This window comes from Bombina bombina, chromosome 4, assembly GCF_027579735.1.
Source record: "Bombina bombina isolate aBomBom1 chromosome 4, aBomBom1.pri, whole genome shotgun sequence".
NCBI classification, from domain to species: domain Eukaryota; kingdom Metazoa; phylum Chordata; class Amphibia; order Anura; family Bombinatoridae; genus Bombina; species Bombina bombina.
The window spans coordinates 714257041-714269682 of record NC_069502.1 but is presented as its reverse complement, the minus strand read 5'-3'; the positions used below and the strand labels follow the sequence as shown (position 1 = coordinate 714269682).

The following is a 12642-nucleotide window of genomic DNA, read 5'->3' as shown; positions in this document are numbered from 1 at the left end:
GCTTTTGTATATGAGGTATGTGTAACCATGTTCAATGACTTAAAATTTAGCAGAGATGGAATTCTTTGTCAAATGTAAATTATACACTGTAAAACTCAATAAAAACTTTTGTTCATTAAAAAAAGAGGACAAATTTATTCAGTTTTAAACAAAAAGGATTTGTTAATCTCTGTCTCTGATGTAAGATCCTCCGAAACAGAGGAACCCCCAGCAATAGGAGATACAGCAGTATGCTGTCGGTGAGTACAAAATTTACTAGATTTTAGAAAATAATGCAAAACCCTTTAACATTTATTTGAAGGCGGAATAGCAAACATAGTCTTCTCTATGGCTGTAGCAATAACATATTTTATTGCTGCAGAAATGCCCTTTGCATTAGACTGGAAATTATTAACAGTGATAGCATTTATACTCATAGAAAATATTAAAACAATAGCCACATAATTGAGCTGAAGAAATCAGATCAGCCATTAACAAACACACTTATCTTTTTGTAAAGATATGTTCAAGCAGCTTAGTTTCTATGGTAACTTCTGAGGCAGGTTCAGTTTGAGACATAGTTGCAAAAAAAAAAAAATATATATATAAATAGTTTGCAATTTTATATCTATGCTTCTATATATAGCAGGCTTGAAAGAGTGGGAAACAGTGATAATATATATAAAAAAGTAAGCATTGAAATAAGCAGTGATATAACAAGTGCTGCATATAGCTTTCTAACAAAACAATTTAAACACAGGGCGATTTGGGGGTGGAGTTTTATCCAACATGTATATATAAGGAGCACTAAACAACTGACTCAAGGCATATATATATATATATATATATATATATATATATATATATATATATATATATATATATATATATATATATAAACAATATATAACAACTTTACTTAAAAAGTGCCTAATCCATAGCTGAGAGTGTCTTTGCTAAAAAAGATACATTTTCATACTTACCTTTAAGACACCCATCCACATATAGCAGACAGTCAAACCAGTACTGAAACATATCAGCAGAGGTAATGGTACAAGAGTATATTGTCAATCTATAAAGGGAGGCAGCAGATGAATCCCTGCGACCGATTTACAGAGAGCCTTATGAAAAGTTTTCCCATAGGCGAAAATATGGTATCATCAGGCAATACTCCCTCACATCCCTCAAGACAAACACTGCACTTAGAGAAGAACCGGGCTTCAATATGTTTAGAAGCGCCTTTCACTGAAGAAATCAAGCACATCATGCTTTACCACCTCCTAAGGAGGCAAAGTTTTTTAAACTGAGGTATGAGTGAGGTGGGAGGTGTATTTATAGGCATTTGGGGTTTGGGAAACTTTGCCCCCTCCTAGTAGGAATGTATATCCCATCAGAAACTAGCTTGTGGACTCTCACCACCTATATGAAAGAAAAGACATTTTACCTCAAAATTTCCTCAGCTTACTAGAGTAAGTGCTCTGTGAACAGTTATCCTTCAACTACTGTCATATGCACAGTGGGGGAAAAACAGCAGCCAATGAGCATCATCAGTGCTGAGTTCCCATTTTGCTTCACTGTGATCTTGTGGGATTTCACCATAATCTCGCAATATTTCGTAGTAAGTTTCTTTATACTGAGAAGGGAAATAAAGTAACTGTGCCTGCACATGCCAGATGCATGCTCCCTTGCAAATACCGGGACTAGTTTCGTTTCTTGATTGGATTCTTAAATTTCCTATACAATTGGTTGGGGCTACTAAGGAAAGTTTTGTTTTTTTGCATGGAGATGCTAATTTGATATTTCAGCAAATATGCTGCATCACTTGGCTAAGTATTTGGGTATCATGTACCTTTAATAAATAGAAAATTAAATTAATTTAACTTATTTTAATTATTTTTTTTTAATCAATAATAGCTTTGCATTACATTCAGTTTAGAAAAACAACCTATTTGTAAACTGTCATGCATGAAGCAAACAGCCTCAAAAGGTGTTAAGATTTGTGCTTCTGAAGATGTTGTTTACAAAAACTTAAGACAAATCTAAGATTCTGGTTCATGCAATATATAAAGATTACCTTAGAATGCTTTAATAAGGCCTGCAAACTGAAGATTTCAAGTTTCTCTGATGGAACTGAACTCAGACTTTCAGCATAAGGAAGTGCATTCCCTCCAAAGCACCATAATCCCCTCTGAAAATCAAGAAATTAAAAAAATAAAAACACTTTTACCTATAACACATCTGCCAAAATATGACTAGAGGCAAAATCATTAGCCCTAGTTTTGAGAAGCTGGCAATAGTCACCATTGCTTCTCCACTGAGGTCTGTCTCTATGGATGCTATGTTATTTACTCTTTTAAGAAAGTGTTTACTATCTGCAGTAGATACAATCTATTTACCTATTTCCTTGCACACAAACTTGGATTACACTTATTAATAACTAACTGCTGAGCCATTTCCACCCCTGTGCTGAGCTGTTCTGGAGTTTTTAGATGCTGCTCACATTTAAATTCCACTATAGGTCATTTTTCAGTGAGGAAAACAATATATATATATATATTGTTTTATTCAGCAGACCCAACAGATTCAAACCATACAATTATTTATGTATATATTATGACACATAAGAACTCTACAACAACATTTGTAATTAAAAAAAAAATCTTTTATTAAAATCTTTACAAACAAGGTTGTAAAAATAGTGTGTGTGTGTGTGTGTGTTTTTCTGAACTCTATAGTCGAAAGAAGAAGGGGTTGTCCTCATATAAATAAGGGGCTTTGGGCATATGTATATAACTTTGATCTACATGTAGGGACCCTCTACTCAAAACAAATGCACATTTACAAAATAAAAAAAAAAACAGGTGATCACCTGGCTATAAAACCTAAAAAGGAGCTTTATTTTAAAGAGTGGCTTCTGGGATTTAAAACAAAGGGTCACAGGGGTCTCTAAGACTTTTCTTAATTTTTTTTATTTTTCATCTGTAGTACAAAAAAACTTAAGAACAGACAAATACATTTTTAAAAACATATATAGAGAAATATATGAAAAAGAAAAGAAAGGTATTGCCCACTATTAATGATAATCTAAAATTGTTAGGCATTCGCTTACCATCTAATACCCTCCCTGTCTTCCACCCTCACTCCTCCTCTCACTTACATCTTCAACCTATCTCTCTCTACCGGTTCATTCCCATCTTCTTTCAAACATGCAAAGGTCACTGACATACTCAAAAAACCCTCCCTTGACCTTAATTCTCCTGAAAGCTACCGCCCCATATCACTGCTTCAACTAACATCAAAACTCCTTGAAAAACTAGTGTACAATCACCAAGCCCACCAACTCTTTGCTTGACCCCTTGCAATCCGGATTCAGCTCCAAACACTTAACTGAGACTGCCCTTACCAAGGTAACAAATGATCTTCTTTCTGCTAAAAGTAATGGCCACCACTCCATACTTATCTTACTTGACCACTCTGCTGCCTTCGACAAAATTGATCACCCTCTATTCCTACAGACTCTTAGCTCTTTTGGCCTCTGTGACACTGCTCTTCCTTGGATTCACTCTTATCTTTCTTATATGTCTTTTTCTGCGTCGTTTGCTGGTGACTCCTCCTCTCCAATGTCTCTGTCTGTTGGAATACCTCAATAATCTGTTATGGATCCTTTACTCTTCTCCATTTATACTTCTTCGCTGGGTAAACTTATCAACAGTTATGGCTTCAAATATAACCTCTATGCTGATGACACCCAGATCTACCTCTCCACCCCTGCTCTCTCTCCCTCTGTCCTTTCTCATGTCAGCGACTGCTTATCTGGTATTTCTTCCTGGATGGCCTCTCACCACCTAAAGAGTAACATGTCCAACTGACCTGCTTCTAATCCCCCCCCCCCTCAAGATCTTTGCCGACTTCTGACTTTTCTATCTCTCTCGACGGCATTACCATCTCCCCCAAGTCCGCTGCCTTGGAGTTAAACTTGACTCAAAACTATCCTTCGTTCCCCAAAACCAATCCCTTTCTTCATCCTGCCACAACCACCTACACAATATTTCCAAGTTTCTCCCTTTTCTAACACCACAAAGCAAATAATCCACTCCCTTGTTATTTCCCGACTTATTGCTTTTGTTGTATGGTTTTTGTCCCGATTTGAGACTCTGTAAATATCTTTTCCTTTTCTGGAGTAAAGGCGCTCTTGTTTGCTGTAGTAGGCTGTGTGCCTCCTTGTTTCATATCAGCATAAGATAGCGTGCTCATACCCTCAGTTACCTGAGGCATCATGTAGACTTAGCTCGAGCTCTCTAAAATGTTTCTGTAAAAGATGTAAAATCTCAGATTCCCAATTCTCTAGTAATGTCATGGTTTAAAGTTTTTTTTTTTTTGGTGTATATGCACTTTTTACCCACCATGTAGGTTTACTGGGGGGGGGTGTTGAGAACCAGTCGGTGAAGAGCCCGCATTAAGCCTCAACGCTCCAGATTGGTTGCAGAGGTGGAATTCTGAACAAGAGTATATCTTTCGAATCCACTTGGTCTGTAGACCCACAGGGGCCCATTTATCAAGCTCCAGTGGCCCATTTATGAAGCAGTTATGAAGCAGCGGTCTAAAGACTGCTGCTCCATAACCTGTCCGCCTGCTCTGAGCAGGCGGACAGACATCGCCGCAATTCAACCCGATTGAGTACGATAGGGTTAATTGACACCCCCCTGCTGGCAGCCGATTGGCCACGAATCTGCGGGAGGCGGCGTTGCACCCCCAGCTCACAAGAGCTGCTGGTGCAATGCTGAATACAGAGAGTGTATTGCTCTCCCCATTCAGCGAGGTCTGTCGGACCTGATCCGCACTGTCGGATCAGGTCCGACAGACCTTTGTTAAATAGGGGCACAAATATCAGGATGAAATTGCAGGATGACCAATTAATTTAAAAACTGATAATAGGCAGATTATCCGTAATCCACTCAGATCAATCAATATTGCAACTACTCAAGGTGCTGCCCAGAGACACGCCCCCCAAGCTGTATTTTAAATAAAACCTGAAGCTGCACCTGAAGACACCTTTGTGATGATTTTAATAAAAGGCTTATTTTAACTGCAATCTCATGAGTATAATGCGTTTGTTTCCATTTGTTTCATACATTTTCCTCAAATTTCTAGAGATTATAAATACCTAAATATTTAACCCCTTAAGGACCAGCGACGTACCCTGTATGTCGCTGGCCTTTTTTTGGGACTTGATTGTTTTAAAGCACGGTCTTGCCACCAGCGTTGAGACTGCTCTATTCCACAAAGCCTGCTGGAGGGAGTGCATTAATAGCGTGTTCTTGCTAGACTTCTGCTATTATGTCCTGAAAAAACCCTTAACGACCAGTGACATACAGGGTACATTGTGGTCATTAAGGGGTTAAATTCTTCTACCTCAGAAAAAGGGAATTTCTTTTCCTTACATATCTGTTTTAAACACAGAATTTTCAATTTAGAGAGATTAATTTTGTAACCAGATATATCATCATATTCTTTAAATAACTGCATTATCTTATAAATATAAGAATTAGGGTTTGAGACAAATAGAATAAGACCATCAGCTGCTCTTTTAGCTGAAGAATCACCAACTTTGATACCCGGTAACATTTACCTAATTTTTTGAGCTAATAGTTTCAATACTAAACTTTTAAGAGTTCCCCTGTTTAAGATAATCGTGAGGGAAGGAGAATTTATTATTAATGAGTAAACACACTTGAGAAGTAGCATACAGTTTTTGAACCAAGTACAGAAAAGGACCCGGAAACTTAAACCTTTTGATGATTTCAATTAAAAATTCCACTCAATTCTATCTAAGGCCTTCTCTACGTCTAATAGCAGTTGGAAGGCCCCTGACTCTGAATTTGAACTATAATGAGCACTCTTATTTTCATAACTCATTATCACTTGCAATAATTTTCTAATATTCTTCCCTAGAGTTCTCCCTTAAAAATAAATAAATCCTACTTTCTCCAAATGAACTAAATCTGGGAGGATTTTTTTTAATCTTTTAGAAAGAATTATAGTCAATATTTTAAAGACGAAATTTAATAGCGAAATTGGTCTATGTTCACTTGTTAAAGAAAAGTCGTTATCTGGATTTAAAATAACTATAATGTTAGCACCTTTAAAAGAAGAAGATATATTTTTATCGCTAGTCATATATTCCTTAAACATATGGCTCAACACAGGAACGCTATCTACGAAACATTGTGTTGGCTTTTTGTAACATCATTTTTTTTCTTTCCTATTAATATTCGTATAGGTAGCATTCTATCACCTAAATTAAAGGGACAGTCTAGTCAAAATTAAACTTTCATGATTCAGATAGGGAATGTAATTTTAAACAACTTTCCAATTTAATCATCAAATTTGCTTTGTTCTCTTGGTATTCTTTGTTGATACTAAACCTAGGTAGGCTTATATGCTAATTTCTAAAACCTTGAAGGTCACCCCTTATTTCAATGCATTTGGCAGTTTTTCACAGCTAGAGGGCGTAATTTCATGTGTTTCATACAGATAATATTGTGACCACGCCCTGCATTTACAATTAAGAGGGTACTGATTGGCTAAATACATGTCTGTCAAAAGAACTGAAATAAGGGGACAGTCTGCAAAGGCTTAGATACAAGGTAATCACAGAGGTAAAAAGTATATTAATATAACCAGGTTTTTTATGCAAAACTGGGTAAATGGGTAATAAAGTGATTATCTATCTTTTTAAACAATAACAATTCTGAAGTAGACTGTCCCTTTAAACCAAAACTCTTTATATTGTTTATTTAGTCTATAGACATTGCATATGGAATATGATATACCCTTAATATTAATTAATATTATAAATCTACCTTCTTTATCATGTCCCTCTCTCCCCTTCAATCCATCCTAAATGCATCTCCCAGGCTAATCCACCGCTCTCGACGCTCCGTTTCTGCTGCACCTCTTAGTGAGTCCCTTCAATGGCTCCCCATTTACAGCAGAATTAAATTCAAAATTCTCACCCTGACCTACAAAGCCCTCACCAATGCCGCCTCACCCTACCTGTCCTCACTCATCAGCAAATATACTCTAGCCCGCCCCCTAAGATCCAACAATGACCTGCTCCTTGCATCCTCTACCATCACCTCCTCTCATGCTAGACTACAGGACTTCTCTTGTGCGGCTCCAACCCTCTGGAACACACTTCCTCAAGCAGTCAGACTCTTCCCTAACCTCTCCTCCTTTAAACGTTCCATAAAGACCTTTTTGTTCAGGGAAGCCTATCACCCGACTCATTAACAAATTAACTTCACTAACCCAACAGTTGCCCTCATCTCCCCACTAATATCATTCCCACCTTTGCAGTCCCCACCTCCTGTTTCCCATCCTCCTACCCATCTAGATTGTAAGTTCCCACAGGAATAGGGCCCTCAATTCCCCCTGTATCTGTCTGTAAAATGTTGTCTTTTATTGTATTGTTTTTCCGTTGTACTTCTATCCTTGTACCCATGGGCAGCACTGCGGCATCTGTTGGCGCTTTATAAATAAAGAATAATAATAATGTATTTATTTCCCAACTGTGTATTCTAAAGATTTATTAAATAATATTGCAACACCTCTAGTGGATTTGAGATAAGATGAAAATTATAATTGCTTATCAATTGTGTTTTCAGAAATAAATGTTCCTTATCTGATAAATGTGTTTCATGAAAACATAATATGTCTGCTTTTAATTTTTACATTTTTTTTTTAAATGGTTGAATGTAGCCTCTCTTTTAATCGGTGAAATAAACCACCCAACATTCCTGGTTAATACCGTAACCAAATTAAGAACCCCAAAGAGAAAAATGAGAGAAATCAAGAAAAAGGAAGATATGAAATCAAATACTATTCAGATCTTCTTAACTCCTCTTAGAAACATATTCTTAGGCACATTGGCCTTTTTTTTTAAAGTTCCACACCTCCAGAAAATGTCAAAAAGAAGTTTGCTCACCCTGCTCAATTAATAAAAAAAATATCAATGAGTAATCCAGCTGGTGCAACCTAGAAATAATTTATAACTACTTGGAAAAGAAAGTGAAAGTTCCAATTAAGGTACATCCAAAAGTCTTGGATACTGCACTCAAACTGTAAGATCAAAAAATCATACAGGGACATTAGTCAGCTAAAGCACAATAGTTAATATCAAGAATACCTTAAATAAATACCACATACATAAAAACGTTCCCTAATGGGGCCCTCACAGTAAGAGATATAGCCGGCTTCTAAAACTGTACAGTAAAGTGTTTAACACCTCCAGAGCTTTTTCAGAAGAGTCTTTTAGCTGGTCATTTTCTCCAATTTTTGTCTCAGTTTCACAGGATATATAAGGGAAAACTGTCTTCCATCCATCACCAGCTGTGAACATAGTTGCAAAAACTTCATCCTTTACAACTCCTACGGAATAGTCTTAAATATAAATTCTCGTACTTTGATAAAATAAAGCCTCCTTATAATATAATTTGCTTTTATACAGGTGGTGAGAGTCCATAATCCTTTACTCATGGGAATTATTTATCTACCGCTAGGAGGAGGCAAACCCCAAGAGCTCTATATAAACCCTCCAATATTACACATACCTCAGTCTTTACTTTGCCTCCGTTGGAGGGGGTTGAAGAATGAAGATGTGCAGTATTCTTCGTAGAGAGGGGTCTTCTGTCTATGTGAGGCATGGTTCCCCTCAGAGTACAGTGTTTGTCAGAGGTACGTATTGGAGTATGGCCTTTCATACTATGGTTTCGCCTAATGGGAAATCCTTCACAGGCCCTCTGTAAATTCGGTTGCAGGGATTTATCTTCTGCTTCCTTTTACAGATCGACGATATACTCCTATCTCCATTACCTCTGCTGATATGTTTCAGTACTGGTTTGGCTGTCTGCTACTGTGATAGCGGATAAGTGTCTATGGGTAAGTATATTTTTATTATATACAGTCCCTTGAAAAGGAAAATTTACCCATTGACCCCCAGGAACAAATAGAAGAAGATACCATTAATATAGGTTTTAGTAATCTCAAACCAAAATCTGAATACATGCCGTCACTCTCTACAGTACCTTTGGTACATAACTTTGTGAAAATGGTCAAAAAAGACATACATTTGTTGGATACAAATAGTCACTTTGTGGACAATATGAGTCAGGTACAAAGGAAAGCTATGAGAGACTTATCGGAAGATATATCTATTTCAATAAAGCAATCAGATAAGGGCGGCAATGTAGTGGTACTTAACACCAAAGATTATATAGAAGAATGTGAGAGACAACTAAAAGACAAAAAGCAGTATAAACTTTTAAAATCTGATCCAACACAGAAATATAATGTTCAACTAAGGTTAATACTCTCTAAAGCCCTAGAAGAAAATGTAATAACTAAAAAGGAGTTCCAATACCTGCATGTAAAATATCCCATAATACCAACATTCTATACCATTCCAAAATTACACAAAGCAAAAATCCCCCCTCCAGGGAGACCAATAGTTTCAGGATTAGGCTCACATACAGAAAACATTTCACAATATGTAGATTTTTGTCTAAGACCACATTTATCAAATCTTCCATCATACATTAAAGATACTTTAGATGTTCTTAGAAAATTAGATGATATCTCAGTAAAAACAGATACATTATTGGTTGCAATAGATGTAGAAATGTTATATTCATCAATTCCACACAATGTAGGAATAGATGCATGCAAATTTTACCTACAACAAAGAGGGAATGCATATAACAAACACACTGACTTTGTATTAGAACTATTGAAATTCATCCTGGAGCATAATTATTTTACATTTAATGGGAAATTTTATGAGCAGATACTTGGAACAGCAATGGGGACTTGTTGTGCCCCAACTTATGCCTGCTTATATTTAGGGAAATGGGAACAGGACTGTGTTCTTGACTGCGAATTTAATCGCAACAATAGTATTAGCTTGTGGCTAAGATTTATAGATGACATTTTAGTCATCTTGGAAGACACAGAAGAAAATTTGCTTAGATTTATGGAAAATTTAAATTTAAACAAATGGAATTTGAAGTTCACTTTCTCGAAAAATAAAGCAGACATATCCTTTTTAGATCTGAATGTCATGATATCACACAATAAGATAGAAACATCCACGTACAGAAAACCAACAGCAGGGAACACACTATTGGCATACAGTAGCCATCATCCGCAAAAGCTAATAAATAACATACCATACGGTCAATATCTGAGATTAAAAAGAAATTGTTCTGATGAGAATCAATTTAAATTGGAAGCCAGGGAACTCAAGGATAGATTCAGAGACAGAGGGTATCCAAATAAAACTTTAAAAATAGCTTACAATCGATCAAAATTAAAAACAAGAGAAGAATTACTGTATAAAAGTAATGAGAATAAATTATTAAATGCAAGCCCTGTTAGATTCATAACGAATTATCATAATAAATGGAAGGAAACAAGAAAGATCCTAGAAAAACATTGGCACATATTGCAAGCAGAACTATCACTAGCTGAGATTATAGGGGATAAGCCCTCCCTAACAGCAAGGAAAGCAAATAATTTAAAGGATACATTAGTAAGAAGCCATTTTAGCCACAAACCAAAATCAACTTGGTTGGAAAAATGGAGAGAAATAAATGGGAATTACAAATGTAGCCACTGTTCCGTTTGTCAGAATATGGAAACAGCAAATTCACTGATAAACATGGCAATATACATAAGATAAAAGGCCATATATCTTGCGGTAGTGAGGGAACTATATACATGCTATTTTGCAAGTGCCCGATGTATTACATAGGGAAAACCTATAGGGAACTCCGGGAATGTATAAAAGAGCATAAAAGGGACATAAAAAATGTGAACATCAAAACCAGTGCGGTAGCTAGACATTTTTTAGAGTTCCATCAAAGCAATAAAAAACTGTTGAGATTTAGAGGTTTAGAAGCAGCGAATTTGAAATGAAAAGGGGGAGACCTGGATAAAATGCTCTTGCAACTGGAATGTAAATGGATCTTTAATTTAAAATCTCTAAAACCTTTAGGTTTGAATGAGGAAATAAATTACGCTCCTTTTTTGTGATTAATGTTAAGATAGAATTGGAACCCTGATGCACGTCTAGGCTAATTACTATGTTTGACAGTAGGCACAATTTAAAGGTCAATATAATTGTAAGTAAAAATATAAGATATTGGAACCCTATGAATCTCTGTGATATTTGGTTTATTTTTTGCTATTTTCGTTTTTGTGCCCCTTTGAAGTTTCTATCGTCCTTATTTTTTAAACACCTCGAATGAGATATAAGTAATAGAATGTACTATATACAGTATATTTGTTATATTAGAAGAATGGTCATGTTTAGGATTTTTTGTTATGTTGTTTGATATATGCACTATAGTAATTATTGTGGCAACAAATTATACATTATAATACACTATTTCACGCCTGAAAGGAAAAGAAAGGAAAAGGAGGAGTTTTCAGGCAGACTTAAGTCGTTACAGATCTGCAAGTAATTACGACTCAGCCGGAAGAAGCCCGTTGACTTGTGGGTGAAACGCACATAGCTGTTGTTTTGCCGGGGGAGTAACAACTGATCCCCGCCGTCTCAATGCTGGAGCTCCCACATCTAAACAAGTCAGGAGGGTAAGCCCTTGATGCATCTTGCAATAAGGAGTAAGGCATGGATTATACCACTAAGTGCCTTAAAGGGACATGAAACCCACATTTTTTCTTTTGTGATTTAGAAAAAATATGCATTTTTAAACAACTTTCTAATTTATATCCATTGTCTAACTTGCTTCATTCTCTTAATATACATTGCTGAAAAGCATATCTAGATAGGCTCAGTAGCTGCTAATTGGTTGCTGCACATAGATGCCTCGTATGATTGGCTCACCCATGTGCATTGCTATTTATTCAACAAAGGATATCTAAAGAATTAAGCAAATTAGATAATAGAAGTAAATTGGAATGTTGTTTAAAATTGTATTCTCTACCTGAATCATGAAAGAAATGTTTTGGGTTTAGTGTCCCTTTAATCAACCAAGTAACATCCGTAATACAGATGAAGCATAAAGGATCAGGTAACTGACTGACTTGTAAAAACAGCGGAATTGGAACAAATGTCCCTAAGTCGATCTTAGGTTAAGTATCCAGTGTTTTCGTAATAGCTGTTGTCGCTCGTCTGATACAGCAAGTTTATTCAGTAACACCTGTTCAACTTCACATCTAATTAATATGGCCCTGTTATTTCATATTATCCTTATCGTATGATGATCGCTATTTGGAGACCCATCTAAGGAACATTAATTGTTTCATTAAGGATACCAGGAATAAGCCTAATTTTGATATTACACCCTGGAATAGAGGCCTCTAAAAGGGTTATTTACTACATGACTTTCTATGTGTCAAGTGGGACTTTCAGTTTATGATTAATTGTTGCCACAAATGATTTGTATATTTTCGATACTTTTGTTGCATTATTTTGAATGTTGATAAATTTACTTTAATAGCATCTGCTGTCTGTCTGTGTCTCTGGAGTAGTTTCTAATCTTAGTTATTTTATTTTGTTATCCCATAGTGCTGGTTTAAGAGTTACTTTGTTCTTTTTTTTATTATATATGTATGTATGTATATATATATATATATATATAT

The 12642-nt window shown here is 35.9% G+C and overlaps 1 protein-coding gene across 2 annotated transcripts in view; it reads right to left on the bottom strand.

Annotated features, from left to right (window-relative positions):
* Positions 1–12642, bottom strand: part of SERAC1 (serine active site containing 1) — a 381209-nt gene that overhangs the window by 154263 nt on the left and 214304 nt on the right. For both annotated transcript variants that reach the window (XM_053710914.1, XM_053710915.1), the window contains one exon: positions 2054–2167. In XM_053710914.1, the coding sequence (XP_053566889.1) occupies positions 2054–2167 (114 nt within the window). The remainder of the gene's footprint in view (positions 1–2053; positions 2168–12642) is intronic.